This window comes from Ailuropoda melanoleuca, chromosome 4 (genome assembly GCF_002007445.2).
Source record: "Ailuropoda melanoleuca isolate Jingjing chromosome 4, ASM200744v2, whole genome shotgun sequence".
NCBI classification, from domain to species: domain Eukaryota; kingdom Metazoa; phylum Chordata; class Mammalia; order Carnivora; family Ursidae; genus Ailuropoda; species Ailuropoda melanoleuca.
The window spans coordinates 118927904-118950621 of record NC_048221.1 but is presented as its reverse complement, the minus strand read 5'-3'; the positions used below and the strand labels follow the sequence as shown (position 1 = coordinate 118950621).

At 33.8% G+C, this 22718-nt stretch overlaps 1 protein-coding gene across 15 annotated transcripts in view; it reads left to right on the top strand.

Annotated features, from left to right (window-relative positions):
- The window catches only part of BIRC6 (baculoviral IAP repeat containing 6), a 235638-nt gene that overhangs the window by 81037 nt on the left and 131883 nt on the right, over positions 1 to 22718 (top strand). For 6 of the 15 annotated variants that reach the window (XR_004625038.1, XM_034659673.1, XM_011229807.3 and 3 more), the window contains 12 exons: positions 1402 to 1548; positions 9823 to 10010; positions 10792 to 11115; positions 11355 to 11454; positions 13593 to 13807; positions 13971 to 14179; positions 14638 to 14984; positions 15583 to 15802; positions 16307 to 16440; positions 17161 to 17298; positions 18790 to 18917; positions 22299 to 22430. Coding sequence is in view for 14 of the 15 variants with exons in the window: in XM_034659673.1 (XP_034515564.1) it covers positions 1402 to 1548; positions 9823 to 10010; positions 10792 to 11115; positions 11355 to 11454; positions 13593 to 13807; positions 13971 to 14179; positions 14638 to 14984; positions 15583 to 15802; positions 16307 to 16440; positions 17161 to 17298; positions 18790 to 18917; positions 22299 to 22430 (2282 nt within the window). In the remaining variant the exon portion in view is untranslated. The remainder of the gene's footprint in view (positions 1 to 1401; positions 1549 to 9822; positions 10011 to 10791; positions 11116 to 11354; positions 11455 to 13592; positions 13808 to 13970; positions 14180 to 14637; positions 14985 to 15582; positions 15803 to 16306; positions 16441 to 17160; positions 17299 to 18789; positions 18918 to 22298; positions 22431 to 22718) is intronic. The other 9 variants (XM_019803710.2, XM_034659669.1, XM_019803711.2 and 6 more) reach the window with 8 other exon arrangements.

Sequence of the window (22718 nt, the reverse complement as noted above, 5' to 3'; positions counted from 1 at the left end):
ATAGTTTTGTGTGTGTTTTTTTTTTTTTTTTAACAAGTGTCAGGTCCTATGATGTGCACTGATGAAATGTTGGAGAACAGGTTTGTGATAATTTGGTCTTGCATTTGGTTTAGTCCTTCAGATGTTGATAGTTTTTGTATCTCCCCATCCTTTCCATCCTTGGTTTCTGTTTAATTTTATCTGTTAAAGAATTCTGTTTAAAGCAGTGCTAATTCCGGAAAATTTGGACAATACTGAAAATAACCCCTTTCCCCTATACCACATAACACTTTTAATTGTTTTCTGTTCTTCTGTCTTCTTGCTGTGGTTTTATGGTTCACATAATTGTGATCATGTGAATTATTTTATTTTAATTTTTTTTAACTACATACGCTAACTTAAACTAAAGTTGACCCTTCAACAACATGCGTTTGAACTGTGCAGGTCCACTTATATGTGGAATTGTTTTCAATAAATAGGGTACAGTACTGTAGATGTATTTTCACTTCCTTATGATTTTCTTATTAACATTTTCTTTTCTCTAGCTTACTTTATTGTAAGAATACAGTATATAATACATAAAACATGAAAATTATATGTCAATGAACTATGTTATCTCTAAGGCTTCTGGTTGACAGTAGGATAGAAGTAGTTAAGTTTTGGGGGAGTCAAAAGTTATGTGTGTTTTTTTTTTTTTTAAGATTTTATTTATTTATTTGACACAGAGAGAGACAGCAAGAGAGGGAACACAAGCAGGGGGAGTGAGAGAGGGAGAAGCAGGCTTCCCGTTAAGCAGGGAGCCTGATTCGGGGCTCGATACCAGGACCGTGGGATCATGACGTGAGCTGAAGGCAGATGCTTAATGACTGAGCCACCCAGGCGCCCCATATGTGGATTTTTGACTGTGTGCTGGGTTGGCACCCCCAACGTCAGCATTGCTCAAGTATCAGATGTATTTTTATGATTATAAAGTAGTAGGCCTCACTAAAATTGATAAAAGATACAAAATACAAAGATACATTTACAGATAAATCTTGATAATATTTTAGAATGTTTCTTTAGTTTTTACTTAGTGTCATATTTATACAGTCAGTGTGAAAGAATGCTGATTTTATGCATTCTTAACATCGTGTAATCGCTAATATTAGTAGCTGGTTCATTATTTTTTCCTCATTTAAAATCTAAATCACTTGTTACTGTTTCATATTAACGTGAGTGGTCACTAAGTTGCTTTTATGCAACTCTGCTTTTGCAACATGGAAACAAGTATCTTCTGTTTGTTTTCTTAATCCCATGTCCATTGTGGAAGCACTGTATAAGGGTTGTGTGTTTATATATCTTCTCTGACTGAAATTGGAGTAGCAGCTATAATTTTCCTTTTGAAAATTAATTTACATAGCACAAAACTTGTCTCTTTAACAGGAAATGGAAAGGTCAGTAGTTGCACAGCTGCCGAAGGTAGTTTCACATCTCTCACTGGACTTCTAGAAGTTGAACCCCTGCACTTTACCTGTGTGTCAACTAGTGATGGCACCAGAATAGAAAGGGATGATGCAAGTACGTTTACTGGTATATACCTTCTTTTATTATTCACTCTTTCTATCGTACATTTTATGCTGAAGTAAAAACAAAGTGATACATAAGTACTTAAATATCCGTTTATATTATATGTAAGTTCCTTTGGTGTCATGTTGAATAGAAACTTTTTAATAGGAGGGAAAAAGCATTAATAGTTTTCCATATTTTTCTGTGTCATTTCATAGTTTTTTTTCCTACCTTCTCAAACACTATCTTAAATCCATTTGTTTTTGTGTGTGTGCATTTTTAGAAGCCCTTTAATTTGGAAAATATCAAACATAACAAAAGTAAAGGGGAAAGTACGATAGACTACATTTCCTTTACCCAGCCTCAACTCTCCTCACCTGTTGGCCAGTCTTAATGTGTAGTTGGGCATCATAATGTTATTTCTTGCATTTAAAGCTCACAGTATATTTAAAGCTCACAGTATATAATATATATTGAGAAGAGTGAAGAGGGAATATTTGTTTCTAGATACTTTAAAGCACCTTCAGATATATGAACCAATATTTGAATGTGTTAAATTATGTCATATTGTTGGTATTTTAAATAAATCAATGGGAATTCTTGTTTTTTTAATATACCTTCTTTTCTGTGATTTTTTTTCCCTTCACATCGTAGGATCAGTATTTATAATTCTATCTTGGTGCAAATAATTGAAATTTTTATAATCAAAAATATTGGATATGGTTTTATCTTTATTTTACAGTCACAGAAGAGTTTGAATATTGTCTTGAATGAATTCTGCTGTTGGTGGTTTTGTGTTTTGTGGATTTCTTTTTTTTCTACAACAGTTTAACGGAAAGTAAAAATAGTTTGCTTGAGAAGCTACAAAAAATTTAATCTTAAGAAGCGTTTTAGAACGAAATTTTCAGTCTTCAAGTGCTTTCTTTTTCAGAATCATATCTTCTAATTGTGGAAGTAACCATTAAGTGAAATCCTTGGCTTGTGTAATTTACATGAGAGTTTTCAATTGAAATCTAATATTTCTCTTATATAGGCTGTACAAAAGGATGAAATTTTGTGTTTGCTTTCTTGGATTGTTATAGTCATTTTGTAGAGACATACATGTACACTGGAATAGAAAAATGCATGACAAGAAATTGAACTTTCAGAGAACTTTTTTGTTATAAATCAGACTCTTTCTTGGAACTGTTTTGAAATTAAGGGTCTAAAATTCATGTGTTTGAGTAAGTAATGCTTTTAGAAGAGATAAAATTTTATAACAGATGTAAGAGTAGGTTTGAAAAGAGAAGTATTCCTGGGGCGCCTGGGTGGCGCAGTCGTTGGGTGTCTGCCTTCGGCTCGGGGCGTGGTCCCGGCGTTCTGGGATCGAGCCCCACATTGGGTCCTCCGCTGTGAGTCTGCTTCTTCCTCTCCCACTCCCCCTGCTTGTGTTCCCTCTCTCGCTGGCTGTCTCTATCTCTTCAAATAAAAAAAAAAAAAAAAAAGAGAAGTATTCCTTCACACTCCCTTTCCTCTCCTGTAAAGCAAGCAGTGGAACCAGTTTCTTTAATTTCCAAAGATGGTGTGCCTGTGCAAGCACTCATATCTGTATTTCGCCCACACTGAATCCACCACCGGCAGAGGGATTTTTATTAAATGTTAAGGCAAAGTCTTGACTAGTGGTCATAAGGTGCTAAAAGGTAACTAGTTTCTCAACTTCTTATTTACTTTTTTTTGGTAACATGTTAATTGTGAAATATGATGCTCTTATGAAAAAATGCAGAAAACCATTGTATGACCAGCAATTTATGAGAAAACAAACTGTCCATGTGACCACCAAATCAAGAAATAATATATCCAGCACTCTAAAAAGTATCTTCATGTCCCCTTCCACTTATTTCTCTCTTGTTCTCTAAAACGTAAACATTGTCCTAACTTGTAGAGTAATCATTTCTTGGTTTTTGTTTGTTTCATTGTATAATCAATTATGTGTTTCTGATCACTGGTTGAATAGAGCCTTTATAATATAAAATTGTTTTTATGTATTTTTTGGTCTACCCTCTGTTTAGTGTTATGATTGTTAAATTCATCTGTATCAGTGCATGTAGTTACTTGGTTCTTTTTCTTTGCTATTTAAGATTCTGTTACCTGAATAAAACAAAATTTATGTGTCTACTATTGATTAGCATACTATTGAATGATATTTGGGTTGTTCTATTGTGATGCTTTTAGTGCTACTGGATATACTGTTTTCTTGGATATGAATGTAGACTTTGTTTCGCTGTTTCATAGGTTTTCCATATATTCAGCTTGAGAGAAATGTACTTTTTAATTTCCAAATGTATGATGGTTTTCTAGTTATCTTGCTATCGATTTTTATTTAAATTGCTATAGGGTCAAAAATTACTCTCAGTCTTGCACACTGTGTTGGGAATTGTAGAGGATCAGTTTTTATAAATTTCCATGATTACATGACAATAATGTTTGCTCTGTACTTGTTGGTGAAGTGTACTCTATCCATTTGGGCAAATTTGCTAATTGTGTTCCTCTGTCTTTATTAACTCCTTGGTTTCTTTTAGTTCATACGATCAATATGTTAAATTCTTGTCGCTACACCTGTGCAGGTGGCTGTTTGAGTTTCATCAGTCTTTATTTTATGTATTCTGAAATTAACCATACAAGTTTAAAATGCTTGTATCTTTCTTGCGAATTTAATCTTTCATCATTAGGAAGTATGTCTTTATCTTTGCTAGCTATTTTTTGCAAGGTTACTGTGTTTGACATTTATATACTTTCCATCATCTTTCTTTTGGTTACCATTTGTATGACACACATTTTTCCTTCTTTTTCTTTGAAGTATTCTTTTGTAAGCAGCTTGTAGTTGGTTTTCTTTTTTTAATCCGGTCTGATACTTTGTCTTTCAGTTGGAGTATTTATTTACATTTAATGTTATTACTGATGTGTCTGTATTTAAATTTGCTATGTTTTTAATATACAAGTATTTCTCTTTTTGCCAGTTAGATGTTTTTCTCTTTCCTTCTGTTTTTGGCTGATTATATTTTTATGGGGCTGTTTTTCTCCTTTTTTTTTACTATTTTTAGCATTTATCCTGGAGATACAAAATATATACACATACCCTTGATTTTCAGAAGTCCAACTGCTTTTTGTACTATACAGTGCAGATATCTAGAACATTTGTCACCTTCCTGATTTGTATGGTTTTGTGGTTATATACCTTAATTTTATATGTGTTTTTATTCCCAAATACATTATTAGAGTTTTTTATATTCAGTATTCATTTGGATTTATCTCATAATTTTATTTCATTCCTCTCTTTTTCTTTCTTTGCTTTTGAACTGAAATCAAGTATAATTTTCTTTGTTTGAGAAGTAAACTGTGAGGTCTCTTTTTGTTCTTGTCTACTAATGATGAATAAGCTTAGCTTTTGGGGGATATTTTTCAAATTTTTAAGAATAATTAGATGAACAGGCCACACAGTCATTATCCAGATTCCAGTATTACTGATATTTTTCACATTTCTTTTATCTCTTCTTTTTCTTTGTTGAAGTAGTTCAAAAGGAATCCTAGATAGATCTTTTTTCCATAAATATATATATATGTAAAATATATAACCTTAAACAATGTGGATACTCTGTAATAACTGATGCCATTTTTTATCATATTCATTTAAACTGTAATCTGGATGCATTTTTATCATAACCAAATAAATTAGCATAATCTGTTCCATGTTATGGTCTGTTTTCCATACATAATTAAATTTATCTGAATATCATAACAATAAATTTTACATTTGACTTATTAGGTTTAGAGGTGTCCTCTTTATTCTTAGAAGTGTAGAATTATTATTTCTCATAGTAATTTAAAGATAATCTTTTATCTTACACCGTGTTTGTTAGACATTACTTCTTGGTCTTATAATTCTGCTTTTAAGGTCACTGTCAGTTCTCAAGCTGTTTTTGAGATTCATTCATATTCTCTTCCTCTCCTTGCCCCCATCTTTTTAATTTTAAAGGATTTATTTATTTATTTATTTGATTTTGTTTATTTATTTATTTTAGCAGAGAGAGAGAGAGGGCGTGCACACACAAGCAGGGGGAAGTGGCAAGGGAAGACAGGGAGAAGCAGGCTCCCTGCTGAGCAGGAGTGGGACTTGATCCCAGGACCCTGAGATCATGACCTGAGCGAAAGGCAGACGCTTAACTGACTGAGCCACCCAGGCATCCCTCACCCCCATCCCTTTTTTAGCATTTTTCTGTGATGTTGCTGTATGCAGTTTCATTTGTATTTATCCTGCTCAGGATTCATAGGTTGTCCTGAATCCTTACTTGATACCTTTCATCAGCTTTAGAAAGATCTCAGCCATTAACTATGCAACCATTGTTTCTGGCTTGTTTTCTGTCTTCTCTCTTTTTGTATTTCCAATTTCATCTGTGTTTAAAGTCTATAATTTATTGGTTTGATGCATTTATATATTATAGAATGATTACCACCATAGCAATTCCATGTGTTGTTACACCTCATCAGTATAAATGATAGGATTCTCAGTTTTTTAATCTCTCCTTTTACTATGTATTGGTATTTTTTCCTAATTCATCTTCCTTTACTAATTCTGTCTTCTGTGTAATGATTTATGGGAAAAAAATACCCCTTTTCCTCTCTACTGCAGTGTTATCTGTTAGAAATCATGTCTGTGCTGTTTACACGAGTCTCTTTTTGTTCCATTGTTCAATTTGTCTAGCCCTGTGCCAGTACCTAATTGTCTTAATTACTGTAACTTTGTATTAATCCTTGAAATCTGATAGTATACATTCATCAGATTTTTTTTCCTTCTTTTTTGGTAGATTTTAACAATTGATATAAGGCTTGTTGTGAAGTCATCATCACTGTAATTCCAGAATATTTCCATTACTCCACAATGAGATTTCATTGTCATTAGCAGTCATTCCCAGTTTCCCTTTCCCCTCCATTGCCTGGCTATCACTAATCTATGTTGTTTTCTGTGGATTTGCCTACCCCATACATTTGATATAAATGTGAAAGCATAGTTTGTGGTCCTTTTATCTGGCTTCTTTCACTTAATATAATGTTTTCATGTTTCATCCATTTAGTATGTATCCCTTTTTATGACTGAATAGTATTCCATTGTGTGGATATACCACTTTTAAAACAACTTCTATGTACCTCCTTTTGTTTATCTGCTGAGATGTTAACAGGCATTTGGGTTGTTACTTCTTTTTGTCTGTTAAGAAAAATACTGCCATGCAGCATATTTGTGTACCTTTTTGTGTTTTCAGTTCTTGAGTATATACTTAGAAGTGGAATCCACCATTTTTTCCCTAGTTTTTCTTAAAGATTCTGTGTCTTTTTTTATTTCCATTTTCCCCCAGCGTTATTGAGATTCAATTGACATATAATATTGAGTAAGTTTAAGGTGTACAATGTATTGGTTTGATACATTTATATATTATAAAATGATTACCACCATAGCATTAGCTAATACCTCTGTCCTGTTATGTAATTACCAGTTCTTTTTCAATGGAGATAACACTTAAGACTACTCTTAGCAACTAGGTGTGTAATACAACATTATTAATTGTCATCAGGGTGTTGTATATTAAATCTTTGTATTTCCATTTAATTTTTAGAATCAGTTTGGCAATTTATACACCAAAAAGCTTATTTTTTTTCTATTTTTAGAATTTGAATACAAATCAGTTCAGGAAAGTTGGTATATTAATATTAAGCCATTTATTTCATTAGCATGGTATATTTAGTATATTTAGGTCTTCAGTTACTCTGGGAGATGTTTTTTAGTTTTCCATGTTAACGTTTTGCACATCTTTTTTAGACTAATCCCTAGGTATTTGATTTTTTAAAAAATAAGTGATTTTTTTCTTAATTTTATTTACATTTTTTTGGTTGCTGGTGTATGGAAATAAAATTGATTTGTGTATATTAATCTCATATGTGATGATACTGCTATATTAGTTTACTAATTTTAATAGTTTGTGGATTCTTAAAGACTTTTTATAGACACAATCATGGCCTCTGTTAAGAGTTTTACTTTAGTGTTTTCCTATTCATTATATGTTTTGGTTCTTTTTCTTGCTCTTTTGTGCTTTCTAGGACTTCTTGCATGACACTGAATAGAAATGGTGGTCATAGTCATTTTTATTTTGTTCTCATCTCCATTATCTTTATATCTTGTTTTTGAGACCCTTAGTATAATAGTAGAAGAAGATATTGAAAACTCAGACTGGGCAAAAGATTTAAAAATTTTGTGGTAGTAGGATGACTTATTTCTTTTGGATTGTTCATGTCTCTTATATGTTTCTGGTGACTTAATTCGTTTTCCCATAAGTATTATTCAAGCATTGGATTTTAAAGTGAGTAAAGGGCTAACCTCCACATGGTTAATATTGAAAATTACTTTAATTCCCCAAAAAGTACAAGTACAATATCAGTGCTTCAGTAAATCTAATAATTATCCCTCTAGAATTGGATTTTTTTTTTTAAAGATTTTTATTTATTTGAGAAAGAGAGAGCGTGCAGAGTGAGAGTGAGAGAGCACAAGGAGGGCCAGGGGCAGTGGGAGAAGCAGACTCCCCACTGAGTGGGGAGCCCAACACGGGGGTTGATCCACGACCCTGGGATCATGACCTGGGCCAAAGGCAGATGCCCAACTGCTGAGCTACCTGGGCACCCCTAGAGTTGGAATTAATAGCTGTTTCTTTAGTGGACCATTTGATGAAGTGGATGGATTTCATTCTGGGGCACATAGCTCATGTGAGTTGTGATTGCTCTTTCTTTGACCATGCTTGCGTAGTTGGATTCTTAAAAATTAAATGAGGTGTTCTATGGCTGTTCTGTAATAAGTGTGTATTTTTTTTAAGTTGAGGACACTTTTAATTGTAAGAGGCTATGCACAGTTTCATTTATTGCTATCTTGTTGATTATAGCTTAATTTTTTTAATAGTTTTTTTGAATCCTGGCACAGTATAGCATTGTTAGATGTTAAAATAGGCTGTCAGATACCTGGGTGTTGTTTCCCGCCCACTTTTTCAGATATTTATGAGCAATTGATTTCTCTCAGCTTTAGATTCATTACTTGTAAAATGGGATAACAGTAGTACCTACCTGTGTGCCGTTGCAAAGATGAAATGAGTTGATGTAAGTTCCATGCTTAGCACTGTGCCCTCCCATTGTCTTTGGTTTCACGTAGTCCTTGGTTCCAACTCTAGTTCTACCACTGTGAGCTCTATAGGTAACTTCTCTGAGCCAATAACTAAGAAACAGAGTTCTAGTATCTTGCTTCTCAGGGTTGTTCATCTGTTGAATATGTACTTAATTAAAAAGTGTCACATGGTAATGCACACTGAACATTTGCTACTATTGTAGTGGTTGTCCTTTCCCAATATAACTTCCTAGTAAAGGCCTGTTACAATATAAATGTTAATGCTGTTATTAAACTTGGCCTTTACTTCTTATTTTGTGGTGATCTGTTTCATTAAGTTGTGAAATTAAGCTTTTATCTTAGGTTTTTCTTAAATTGTTTTCCACAGATATTGGTAAATACTTAATGGGGAAAGAGTGAGTGATTTTTGTAATGTATATTTGAGTAACATTGAAAAGGAAAGTCTAAGAAATTATTCAATTTATAGGAATTTCATAGTCTTTAAGGATGATAATTTTCATGGCTAAGCAGTATGTGCCAGAATTATTTGACATAGGTCAAATCGGACATATTTCTCTCCATATTAGAGTTCTGGGGAACATTTGGTAGGAAGCATTGCTTTACATATTCTCTGTGGGCTGGACTCTGTCTAGACTGTGCTTTAAAATGAGGAAATAATGTATCATCAGATTTTGAAAATGGTGTTCTCATAATTGAAGGTTTTTTTTGAGCTTTTGTGGGGAGAGAGGAGGAGGTATTGCTATAGGAAAACAGTAAAACAAATTTCAGTTTATTTGTTATGCTCAAATTGTATAATAACATTGTTCTCATTTTGTGTTTTTATTTTAGCCATATTAAATGACATTTTTTATATGCTGAAAATATTTTTAAGCTCAAAAGTGTACTAGTTTTTCTTTGATTTGAAAGTAGTTCCCAGATCCCTTAAACTTGAATACTGTTATTATCAATCAATATGCTTTTACCATTAAGATTTCCCTGCTGATACTCTAGATTCTTATCGTTTAAAATGAAACTGGAGTTTTAATGTCAAAATAGTATACTTGGAATATGTTTCTATGTGAACCTTTTCCTCATCCCTTTTCTCCCCCCTTGTCTTATGCCAGTGAGTTCCTTCGGGGTTACTCCTGCAGTAGGTGGACTGTCATCGGGGACAGTTGGGGAAGCTTCGACAGCCCTGAGTTCAGCAGCCCAGGTAGCTTTGCAGTCTCTCTCTCATGCAATGGCATCAGCCGAGCAACAGCTGCAGGTGCTGCAAGAGAAACAGCAGCAGCTTTTGAAGCTTCAGCAACAGGTTGGAGACTCTTTGGCTCTTTGTTCATGCTGTCTCTAAACTTCAAAAGCTGAAAAAGTACTGTAAAAATGACCATTATTTTCGTAAAGGAAAGTAGGTTGACCGATCTGAGCTAATCAGTTTCTACAAAAATGGAGGTAACGTCTTTGCGATATATCTAAATTTTTTAAAAATAAATAATTTTTTTATAACTATCTGGGGGAATATAATTGTTATTTTTGGGGGACAATCTCTAAGTACAATCCATTCTGTTTCAACACTCTTGGTCAAACGTTAGTGTTACCAGTAAGAATTTTTATAGATTGGAGCTCCTGAAACGTTTTAGAGGTGAATTGAATTCACGTGGATTAAAATTTAGTAATAATGGCAGGTGCTTTGGAGATATCATTGTGGTCTAAATGCAATCTGTGAGATCGTAGGTGACATTATTTTACGTTAGGCGCCATGAGAATCTACCTCCTCCTGTTAATATTTTGCTTTGAGGAGAACTTTGTTTCCTTATTTACATTTATTTGTTCTTCTTCCTTTCTGCCTTTGCTTTGTGGAAGTCCTTGTTCCCCAAAACACAGGAAATTGTCATCAGATATTTGATGAAGTTGGTATAGCAAAGAATACTCAGTTCATGTTGAGTCCATTTTTTAATTTAATTTAATTTTTGTTTAACTAAGATCTAGTTAATCAGATCATGTTTATCTTCGTAAGCTCTTTTCCTGTGTAATACTCCCCACAGTTTGGGCAGGCAGGACTAGTCTATATGTTGTGGCTTTTACTTCTTTTACAGAAAGCAAAGCTGGAAGCCAAGTTACATCAGACGACGGCTGCAGCAGCTGCCGCGGCGTCGGCAGCCTCAGCAGTAGGTCCTGTTCACAACTCTGTGCCTTCCAACCCGGCGGCGGCCCCCGGCTTCTTCATCCACCCATCCGATGTTATTCCACCCACTCCAAAAACAACACCACTTTTTATGACTCCACCACTCACCCCACCCAATGAAGCAGTTTCTGTTGTGATTAATGCCGAACTTGCACAGCTTTTCCCAGGCTCAGTTATTGATCCCCCAACAGTCAATCTTGCTGCACATAACAAAAATTCCAACAAATCCAGAATGGTAAATTATTATATTTTAAATAGGTGTTCGCTTAGACATTTAAAGATATTTTATTGTATACACTAACTTGAGAAGGCAAACTTTTCTTACACCAACTTGATACATCAATTAGATTGTTTTATAAAGTACTACAGAATATACATCAGGAAATGAGACTTGTTAATTTGATATTACGGTTATTAGTTGTATAGAGCAAGAGTAATATCAATATAGAGTTATACTTCTTTTTTCTTTTCTAGAATCCACTTGGTTCTGGTCTCGCTCTTGCAATTTCTCATGCTTCACATTTTCTTCAACCTCCACCCCACCAGTCCATTATTATAGAGCGAATGCATTCAGGTAATCCTTGACTTTCTTAAAATATTTTTCTTGCATAGTCTGTCAGCCCATTGAGTCTTAATATTCTATAGTTTGACTTTCCTTTGTAAATAAATCCCATCTGTTCCTGGGTAAGTACATTTTACCAAGAATAAGCACTACATCAGGCTCAGCTGGGCTCACCATGTTGAATGCACGAGTGCTGCTGGGTAGGGTGGCTAGTTTTATCCAGACCCTGAATCTGACCTGTATGTGAGTCTTGCCTGTTGAACTGTGATGGACATAAGTATCTGCTTCCACCAGAGCTGCTCAATTATCATTACACTAGAAATTACACTTCAGTATTCTTAAGACCAGCATTCTGGTGTTGAAACCATTGCCAGAAAATAACAGAATTACTGCTGATTTTAATAACTGAGTAAGACTAATAACACTTCATGGTCTCGATAATTCAATTTTACCTAGGTTTGTAGTCATACTTCTGTGCTAGTGACCTGTGACTGGGATAAGAGCATGTTTACCTAGTAAACTGTGGGCAGTTTTAACCTTATAATCCTACCAAATTGTTAGTTCTGGGCTTGAGCTGCAGCAGAATTCAACAGAAGCCTTCTGTGTGTTTTATAGCAGAGAATAATATGAATGTAATGCATACTTTGTCACCTTTCATCGTATGAATAGTTGAACCATATTTGCTTTATTGCATTGGACTATTTATTCTTTGAAAGAGAGAGTTTTTAAAAAAATGATAAAATTCTTAATGGTGTTTTCTGTTCTACTGATCCTTCACTGGTATCACCATTAGTGTCTGTAACATTTAGAATGTGACTTGTTGGTGTGCAGGGTTCTGAAATGTGAGCATTTTTCACACTGCAGTTCGCTTTTTATCAGTGGAATCGACTGTAAGTTATAGAATTATGTTTTGTTATTTAGTGGTTTTTCTGTTTAGGAAAGTGTTGGGAACTACCTTTTTCTACTAAACTAGCTCCATTGAAAATAGCACAAGTTCTGGTTGGGTCCCTTCACTGTAAAATGCAGCTCTTAAGGTTTTGAAGTACACCTCACCCCAACTTGGTAAAGAAGAAAAAGAATTCTATTATTAATGATTCTGTCTACTGTTTCACTAATTGGGCTTATTCCAAAATGTGTATGAGATGAGAGATGCAAATCTCTTTTTCCATTCCTTTCAGATCATTTTTGTTTTTCATTAGTGTGAGCATCTCAGCCATGCTGAGTGTGATTTTAGTGCTTACACGGAGAGGCATACTGCCTCTTTATTGTGGCGCTTGAGAGTGAGCTGTTGACTTCACCTGGTACTGAGTAGCTGAAGAGACAGTGATATGTCAATACCTGGGCAAAAACATTGTTTGAGGGGCGCCTGGGTGGCACAGCGGTTAAGCGTCTGCCTTCGGCTCAGGGCGTGATCCCGGCGTTATGGGTTCGAGCCCCACATCAGGCTCCTCTGCTATGAGCCTGCTTCTTCCTCTCCCACTCCCCCTGCTTGTGTTCCCTCTCTCGCTGGCTGTCTCTATCTCTGTCAAATAAATAAATAAAATCTTAAAAAAAAAAAAACAAAAAAACATTGTTTGAGATACCTGTGTCTTTCTTTATTGGAGGACCTTCCTAAGGGATTGTTTTAGTGGTAGTAATGACTACGTGTGATTTCCGCCTTGTACTTTTACTTTACATTGTAACCACAATATGAGATCTAACTCTGTTAAGAAGTTAAACAAGGTTGAGAAAACTAAAATCAAGTAATACAATTGGATATCATTAATGCATCTGTTTGGGAGATTTTTAAAAAATGGCCAGGTGACCGAAAGAAGTTCACATTGATACTTTTTAGAATTAATCCATATACTGTTTTTGATAATACAGTTTTTCAACTCTACTGTTTTAAATTAAGCTTGTATGTACAGTTGGTTGCTGTCACAATAACAAACTTACTCTTGTATACTTTTTACCTAAGTCTTAACTAGCATGGATTGAGGTTTCAAAAAATTTTTGAGGGTTACTTACTTACTTTCCTTCCCATCTGTTTGTTGTTTAATAAGTTGATTTCATATTTTTAAGATGCATGTTCCCAACTGTTTTTGAATGCATCTTTTGGTTAGTTGAAACAGTAGTAGTTTTTGTCAACTCTTCCTCTCTCTCTCTGATAGGAGCAAGGAGATTTGTGACCTTGGATTTTGGCAGACCAATACTGTTGACAGATGTATTGATTCCCACTTGTGGAGACTTGGCCTCCTTGTCAATTGACATTTGGACATTAGGAGAAGAGGTGGATGGGAGGCGACTGGTAGTGGCAACTGATATAAGCACCCATTCATTAATTCTGCATGATTTGATACCACCTCCTGTGTGCAGATTCATGAAGGTAAAGAACTTCAAGACAGTGAATTGATATGCTTTTCATGTTTCTAACAAGTTATGAAAGATACTCAGACATATAATTAAAAAATATATCCTTTTAAATACATTGCTCAGGATTTTATTTTTGCAGATGGATGTGTATGTATAATCATGTTTTTTTATTTCAGATCACTGTCATTGGACGTTATGGAAGTACAAATGCCAGAGCCAAAATCCCTTTAGGATTTTACTACGGTCATACATATATCTTGCCTTGGGAAAGCGAACTGAAGTTAATGCACGATCCTTTAAGGGGAGAGGGTGAATCTGCAAACCAACCAGAAATTGACCAGCATTTAGCAATGATGGTTGCCCTACAGGAGGATATACAGTGCAGGTTATTAGAAAATTGCAGTATATTTTAATCTTAACTGAAATCCTTTTTTTCTGTGTCTTACATGTGTTTTTCAAGAAATGTCTTTGCATAGATATATAGAAAAAAACAAAAAGATGGAGCACCTGGCTGGCTCAATCAGAGAAGCATGTGACTCTTGATCTTGGAGTTGTGCATTTGAGCCCCACGTGGGGTGTAAAGATTACTAAAAAATAAATATATAAACTTTAAAAAAGAAAAAGGAAAGAACAAAAAGTAGGAAGCTAGAATGTTACAATATTTGATAAATTAAAATACTGTGTTTAAATGGTTGGCTTCATTTATTTAGTACTTAAGAATTGACTAATTCTTTTTAATGGTTGTTAACATGTTTTAGAGATTTAATTTTTAGTCTACATTTTAGTTCCATATAAAATGGAACATTGCAGGAATTATTTTGTACGTTTATTTTTTATTTACAGGTATAACTTAGCTTGTCATCGACTGGAAACTCTTTTGCAAAGTATTGATCTTCCTCCTCTTAACAGTGCTAACAATGCACAGTACTTTTTGCGAAAACCAGACAAGGCAGTTGAAGAAGACAGTAGAGTTTTTTCTGCCTATCAAGATTGTATTCAGCTACAGCTTCAACTGAATTTGGCTCATAATGCAGTGCAGAGGCTCAGAGTAGCTCTTGGTGCAAGTAGGAAGATGTTGAGTGAAACGTCAGATCCAAAAGATTTAATTCAGACGTCTTCCACAGAGCAGTTGCGTACCATCATCAGATATTTATTGGACACTTTGCTCAGTCTCCTTCACTCTTCCAATGGTTTGTATTTGGCTTCAGTTCTTTAAATGCTAGAAATGTATTTGATATGATTTTGTTGCATGTTTTGTTGTTGTGTTATTATTTCCTGGTATTGTTCATTTTGATATTCTTTATAATGTGAATATTTACAAAATGTGTTTGCAGGTAACTGCTTCCTCCCCGCCCATGTTTCTCTCTCTCTTTTTTTTTTTTTTAAATGGTTTTTCTTTTATTTTTTTCTTGAGTCTTTGCTGTTGATGTGGCACGTCATTTAGTTTGGCAAAATATTAGATACTGTTATTGCGAAAACTGTTAATAAATGCCGACAGTATACTGTCATTTTCTAATCAAGAGCTATTTTTGGTCATTACGCATGCACACACAAACATACTAAACTCTCTGAATCACCCAACACCACACATAAGAAATATAGTTGATTCAAATACTAGCTTTTCTCCTCTCCCAGTATTTAACAATTAACATTTTACATACGAAGAATAAATAAATGAATAGCAAAATAAATAGAATATAATTGGTTACTGATTGCTCGTAAAGAAGAAAGCGGATATTACAGCATACACTTAAATAGGAAATTTTATTGTTTTCTGTTTTGTAATAGGACACTCTGTTCCTGCAGTTTTGCAGAGCACATTTCATGCCCAGGCCTGTGAAGAGCTTTTTAAACACTTGTGCATCAGTGGAACCCCAAAGATACGGTTGCATACTGGTCTTCTACTTGTTCAACTCTGTGGTGGTGAAAGATGGTGGGGTCAGTTTCTTTCTAATGTTCTTCAGGAATTGTACAATTCAGAGCAGCTTCTCATCTTTCCACAAGATAGGTAGGTCAGAAAATATTGGAGTTGTTTTTTTATTAGTAATTTCAACTTTTCACAGTTAGGGTTCAGATTTTGAAATTCAGTGTATGTGGATCTATCCTGAGCGGAGAAATGAAGCACATCTTTCCAGGGTTTGGGATGCTCAGCGAACCACATAGTGAAGAAGATTATACATGATACAACTAGACTACATGCTTGGGTTTCCTTACTGCATCTGTAGAGTTTATAGATCTGTGTTTACAAGTATTTCCTATCAGATTATGTTACTTCATGTGTTAAATGTATTCTTTTGAGACTATGATAAAATTATCTGCTGGATTTCTTATGGATATAGTTAGGAAATATAACCAAGAGTTTGAGAAGAGCTAATTTTAACATCATAGTTCCAGATATAAATCGTGCTAAGAACTATGTATCCTGTCATTTGTCTGTTAATTTCAGTGTGAATTATTTTTTAAATGAGCAGATTGATTCATACTGGTATTTTATTTATATCTCTTTTTTTAGGGTCTTCATGTTACTTTCCTGCATTGGTCAAAGATCACTTAGTAATAGCGGAGTATTAGAAAGCCTACTTAATCTGTTGGATAATTTATTGTCACCTCTTCAGCCACAGTCACCCATGCATAGGAGGACAGAAGGTATTATTTATAGTGGTCATCTTTAGTAAAAACACAAGATTCCTATAAGTACTGCTTTTGTAAAATGACTAGTGTGAAGTACTTATTTTAATATTCATTGCTATACATTTTGTTAATACTTTATGCTGTAGACTTTTTAGAATGTAGGCTTTCATGTGATTGACTGCCATATGGTTATTGCTTTATAAATCTGTTCCTTTTCATTATTTGAATTTTGAACTTGGGAACTATTGTAATATGTTTTTTCTGTACTGTCATAACTAAAATTGGACTCTTAATTAAGTCTCAGTTTTAGGCACAGTTGCTTTTCTGGTCATTCATAATGTATTTGAGCAACAAAATTGTTATTGGAACAAAAACTTCAGAACTTAGTTTAAAACTATATGATTGGGAAATTGAGAGATTTTTTACTTAGTTTGGAAGTCTAAGACTATGACCTTATACTTTGTTTCCTAGTTTATAAATTATTATCTCTTAGATTCAACCTATAATCGAGAATCTATTTTCATACCATAAAGCCTTAGTCATCCATTAGATTCAATGTGTTAGTTTGTAGCCATAGGTTCCAGTTTTGAGGCTTATTATAAACAAATATTAATGTTAGTAGTGATATGGTATATTTTGAATTTATAAAATGTTTTATCTCATAATTATCTTCTCAGACTTCATTAGAACTCTTAGAGTCACCTGATTATTTTTTCCGCTGTCACCTGTGTATAGGAGTACTAGATATTCCCATGATCAGTTGGGTTGTGATGCTGGTGTCCAGGTTGTTGGATTATGTGGCCACTGTTGAAGATGAAGCAGCAGCTGCAAAAAAGCCTCTGAATGGTAAAGACAGGGAGAGGTTTCTGACAGGTATCAGAAGTTTATAATAATCTGTTGGTGGGGATTTTGAGTGACTACGCGGTTGTTCCAGAACTGGCTATTGGCCTGGAGGTTCCAGCTGTATGTAATTTATGTAAAATATGAATTAAATTTACTAGGAATCTGTTTTAAGGGTTGAATTTATTTTTGAAGGACTTTATGGACAAGCCCCTTATCTGACCATGGCTTTTAGTGTTTAGATACGAGCATCTCTTCATGAGGTTTTTTTCCCTTGCTCATTTAAACACTTTCTAATACCATACATGTAAGTGAATTTATGAGTAGAAACTCTGTGAAGAGTTCTTTATGTTCTTGAGTATAGTGTGTCTATTTACCATTATGAAGTACAGTTCTAATTAACTATAAAGAGCTTTTATGCTTGGATATGAAAATTCCCAGATTGGTTTTGTTTTTTGTTTTTTGTTTTGTTTTTGAGTTTCAGTCTCTCTCCATAAAATTTTGAGGCATAGAAAAATTTTAAAGTTAAATGAAATCCAACTGCAAGACAAATTATTTTCTTCCCTACTTCCACGCTAACAACACTTTTCATAAAGGGTTTGAAATAGCTACATCTTACATCTAAATATAGTCATTAAGTGCGTAAATTCTGAATTTTACATATTGTCAGGATTCTAGTATTAAAAAAGTTCCCTTGAGGTGTCTCATAGATAGGTGAATCAGTTGGTTATGATGCACGTTATGTTTGGGAAAAGGGTGGGGAATTTTTTCCATGTCGAGGGAATATGTCTTAAAGAGTCTAAGGGTCAGTTTACTCATAGGATATAGAAATATCTATATAATTACATATAACTACCATATAAAGTTGGACTATTACAGTATTGGAGATTTTAGTTTTTATTTATGTCATTGAGATACTGTGGAAACGCATTGGTGGAAGACATTTTTTGTAGGTTTTGAAGAATTTGAACGGACTTAACAAATGGGTGGTAGAGAATAGGAAAGGGTGTGTTTGGGTTAAGCAGGCATGAACAAGTAATTGGAGATGGGTCAAGTGTGGTGTTGAACAGAAGAATGATACTTCAAGTAATAGTCTGGACACATTTTTAAAAATGAGAAAAAGAGCTACACAGCATGATTTTTGAACTTAATTTTGCATTCATTCAGTCAGATTATTGAATATTTTCTTTTTGGGACCTTAGGCAGTAGTGAGCATTTGTTGTTGTTTGAACTGAATTACATCAGAGGTGTGTTGTACAAAAATTAATCTTAACTGTGTTGAAAGATAGCTGTTATCTTAAAGGAAAGATTGGAAACAGGAAACTCTGATTTTAAAGTTGTTTAGGGTCTAGAGTAGCCTTTCTAGGGTCACATCTTACTACTGATTTCATTATAATGGTAATTTTCTTTAAAACTGCTTTGTCATGATTGACACATTGATAAATTTGTGTTTTTTGGGTGTAGAAAGTACTTTAAAGTCACATTTAATAGAATTACTAATAAAACTTTTTCTTGCTCTTATAGGTAACCAGTGGAGTTTTATTAACAATAATCTGCACACTCAGAGCATAAATAGGTCTTCCAAAGGCAGCAGTAGCCTTGATAGGTTATATTCCAGAAAAATCAGAAAGCAGCTAGTTCATCATAAACAGGTAATTTTCAATATGCTTTTTAAATTTTGATGTTTGAGAACATTGCTTTAGGTTGCATAAGATAGACTTGTTATCAGATGTTAGGTATGCTATTTTAAAGGAGGTACTTAGGGAAATTGTTTTACAGTTTTGACACTGAGCTTCCTTATTTGTAAGATGGCAACAATTTGTAGGTTATGGATTTTTGGTGAGGTCCTTTAAAGTGTCTACCTCTTCCCATCTCTACTGAAACCATTCTTAGTCAGAGGCCATCATTTTCTTTGTCTAGTCACAAGGTATTTCTCTTCTTTCTCAATCCTTACCTTAACATTTCCTTCTTGAATTCTTAATAGCTTCCAGTTGACCTGTGCTTGAAGGTCAAAGTCCTTAACATGCCTTCAGGGTGTCTATCATGGGTCCCTCTCTGTAACTTACAGGTTTGAATTTTAGTCTAGCCATATTGAATTTGAATTCATGAACCCCCAATCCCAGTTTTCTCATCCAGGACTTTTGTATGTGGTACGTTTCCCTCCCCACCACCCCCCAACATAGTTTACTCTTTTGCTTAGATAACCTAACTTACTAGGCATTAGTTTATAGTCACTTCCTCAAAAAGGTTTTTCTCTGTTTTCTAAATTAGGGTAGTACCCCATACAATATATTCCCCATGTGTCCTATATTTTTTCCTTTCATTATATTCATCATAAATTTTTGGTAGGGATTTTTTATTTTGTTAACATGAAATTTGTGTGTCTGACTGTGAGTAAATCATTTCTTAAAGTATTGTTAGGAGTCATGCAGAGTGCTCTTTTTTTTTTTTTTCTTTTTTTGCTCAAAATGATTTTTTTGAGATTCATGCATATTGAGTATATTTAGTAGTTCTTTTTTATTCTTGACCACTATCCCCATGAATGTTCCAGAATCTCTTTATCCATTTGCCTGTTGATGAACCCATTAGTGTTGGTTTATTCTTTTTGAAATACAAACAATGTGCGTATATATCTCTTCTGCTTATCATGCAAATGGTTGCATGTACTCAGTTGTTCTTTCACACAAAGTCATATATTAGAATGTGGTTTTTATTGTAGGATACCTGTGCATATATCTTTTTTTTTTTTCTTACTTGGTTCCATGATCCCATATGAAATCGCACATACAATTTGTTCGATATGCATTTTACTGTGTAGAAGTGAATTTATAGGTGATATCAGATTCTTATGAGCCCTTACTTTATTATTACAACTTTTTAAAATGGGTCTTTCTCTTTCTTTTACGGTATATACAAGATTAAATACTATATTCTTGATACATAGTATGGAGCCTAGTGTGTTGTCAATAAATATTTATATAATTGATTTAAACTGTAATTAGAATTTATAGGAAAATCCTTAGGGGGCGCCTGGGTAGCGCAGTTGTTAAAGCGACTGCCTTCAGCTCAGGCGTGATCCCGGGGTTCCGGGATCGAGTCCCACATCGGGCTCCTCGGCTGGGAGCCTGCTTCTTCTCTCCCTCTCCCCTGCTGTGTTCCCTCTGTCGCTGGCTGTCTCTCTGTCACATAAATAAATAAAATCTTAAAAAAAAAAGAAAGAAAATCCTTAGAATATCTGACAAGTTTGTGAAAGCTTTAGGCCTTTTTAAAAACATGGGCTTAGCACTAAATTATTTCTTTTCACTTACAAGTATTTCAACTGTGAGCTATTTGATTTTTTGCAGGAAAAATGTGAAGCTTTCCCTCAACTCTTTTTTTTTTTTTTTGACTCTTAACTAATTTTAGGTGATAATAATTTGCATCCTTTCAAAGTCAGCAAATTTATGAACATTTAACATTTATGCTTACTGTATTTACTTTAGGATATGAGGTTGAAAAACAAACCTAGAGTATAAACCCAGTAGATTTTTCTTAGTAAAATATTACTGTTTTATTCTTTACTATGAAGGACATTATTGGGACAGTGGCAAAACTTAAAATGGGGTGTGAGGCATAGTTGGTAGTAGTGTATCAGTGTTCTCTGATTTTGATGGTTTTATTATCTTGCAGGAAAGGATCTTGTTTCTAGGAAATAGACACTAATGTATTCAAGGGTGACTGGTCATCAGGTTGCCAACTTATTCTCAAGTAGTTTAGGGAAAAAATGTCTTTTTTCAGTAATTAAAGTTGCTGATTAAGATTGTGGTTGTTTTGAAATAAAAAAAATTTTTATTGTAATTGTCCTGTGTTTATCTTAGAATTTTTAGGACAATTTTCTGAAAATACTGATTTATGGTAGTTCTTGCACACACACAATTGTTGATTATTGAATAAACGTGCATGCTATTTTTAATTTATGACACATTTTTCTTCATATATGGAGATTACAGCCCAGTGACTATATCTTTGTATTAGTTAAGTTTTTTCCTGATAACAAAAATATCTATCAAAAATAGAAATTAAGAAAATGTTCTCCGAAGAAGTAGGTTTATTATGTTCTTTTTATTTTTATTTTTTTATTATTAATTTTTTGAATAATAATATTTTTTATTATGTTCTTAACTAAATTATTCATTTATTATTATGGCTGTTACTTTCCAGTGACTTTCTATTTAGAAGAATGTTCTGCCTTATATGGGGATGTGGTTAAGTCATTCAGTGGATTTTTAAAGTCTTCCTGTGGAGACATTTTTTTTCTTTGTTTTGGTTCATTGCTACTGTCGAGTGGTTGCCAGGGGTTAGGAACTGGGCAAATGGGATAGGAGGGACATGGGTGGGCAATATAAAAGGACAGCATGAGAGAACCTAGTGGTGGTTCATGTGTCTACACATATAGAATTAATGCACAAACACAGATATACACTCAAAAGAGTAGAAGTGAAACTGGAGGAATCTGAATAAAACTGGTGAATTTTACAGTGTCAGTACTCTGTTGTGGTATTATAGCTTTACAAATTATCATTGGAGGAAATTGGATAAAGTGTATAAGAGATCTCTTTTATTTCTTATAACTGCATATCTACAGTTATCTTGATAAAATTTTTAATTAATAACATAGACATTCTAAAAAATGTACTACTCGTGAGGGAGATTGCTGTAAAAACAAAGCTAAGAATATTGTACAATAAAAGTATTTTCCCCATATATCTAAAAACCAGAAAATATCTATCAGTCATTGGTGGCTTACATAAGAAAGTCTTCCACTTACTTCCCTTTTCCTATGTGTGAGGAATTAAGTTTTAATTATAACATGGAGAGATCAGTCAGGATTTGGAAATGACTTTTCAGCAACACAGTTAAAACTAAATCAGGGAATTATTCCATTAGTAGGATGTATGAAGTCTGTGAGGTATATAATAATTTACTTTGTTGTTTTTAACACTGTTAGCTTAATGTAGGTTAAAAAGTTAGATTAATTTTTTTTTTTTTTAAAGCAACTTAACCTATTAAAAGCTAAACAGAAAGCTTTGGTGGAACAGATGGAAAAAGAAAAAATACAAAGTAACAAAGGATCATCATATAAACTTCTGGTAGAGCAAGCAAAACTAAAGCAGGCTACCTCAAAGGTATGATCTTTGCTTTTTCATGTAATTAGTTTGGGACAGTCACTTTTCTTTTCAATATTTTTAATTGAGTAGTTAAATATTTTTAATAATAAACTTAAAATTTTGTTATTTTGCTTATCAACAGAAAAACCTATTCTGAACCCTTTTTTTTGAGGGAAGGTAGCTTTTAAATCAGAAATATATGATAAATATATGATAAATGTATGTTTCCAGTGTGCTTCCTTTAAAATGGATTGCATGCCGGTAAATTGAAGATAAAAGATTCAAGGAAATGCATGGTTTTCTTAA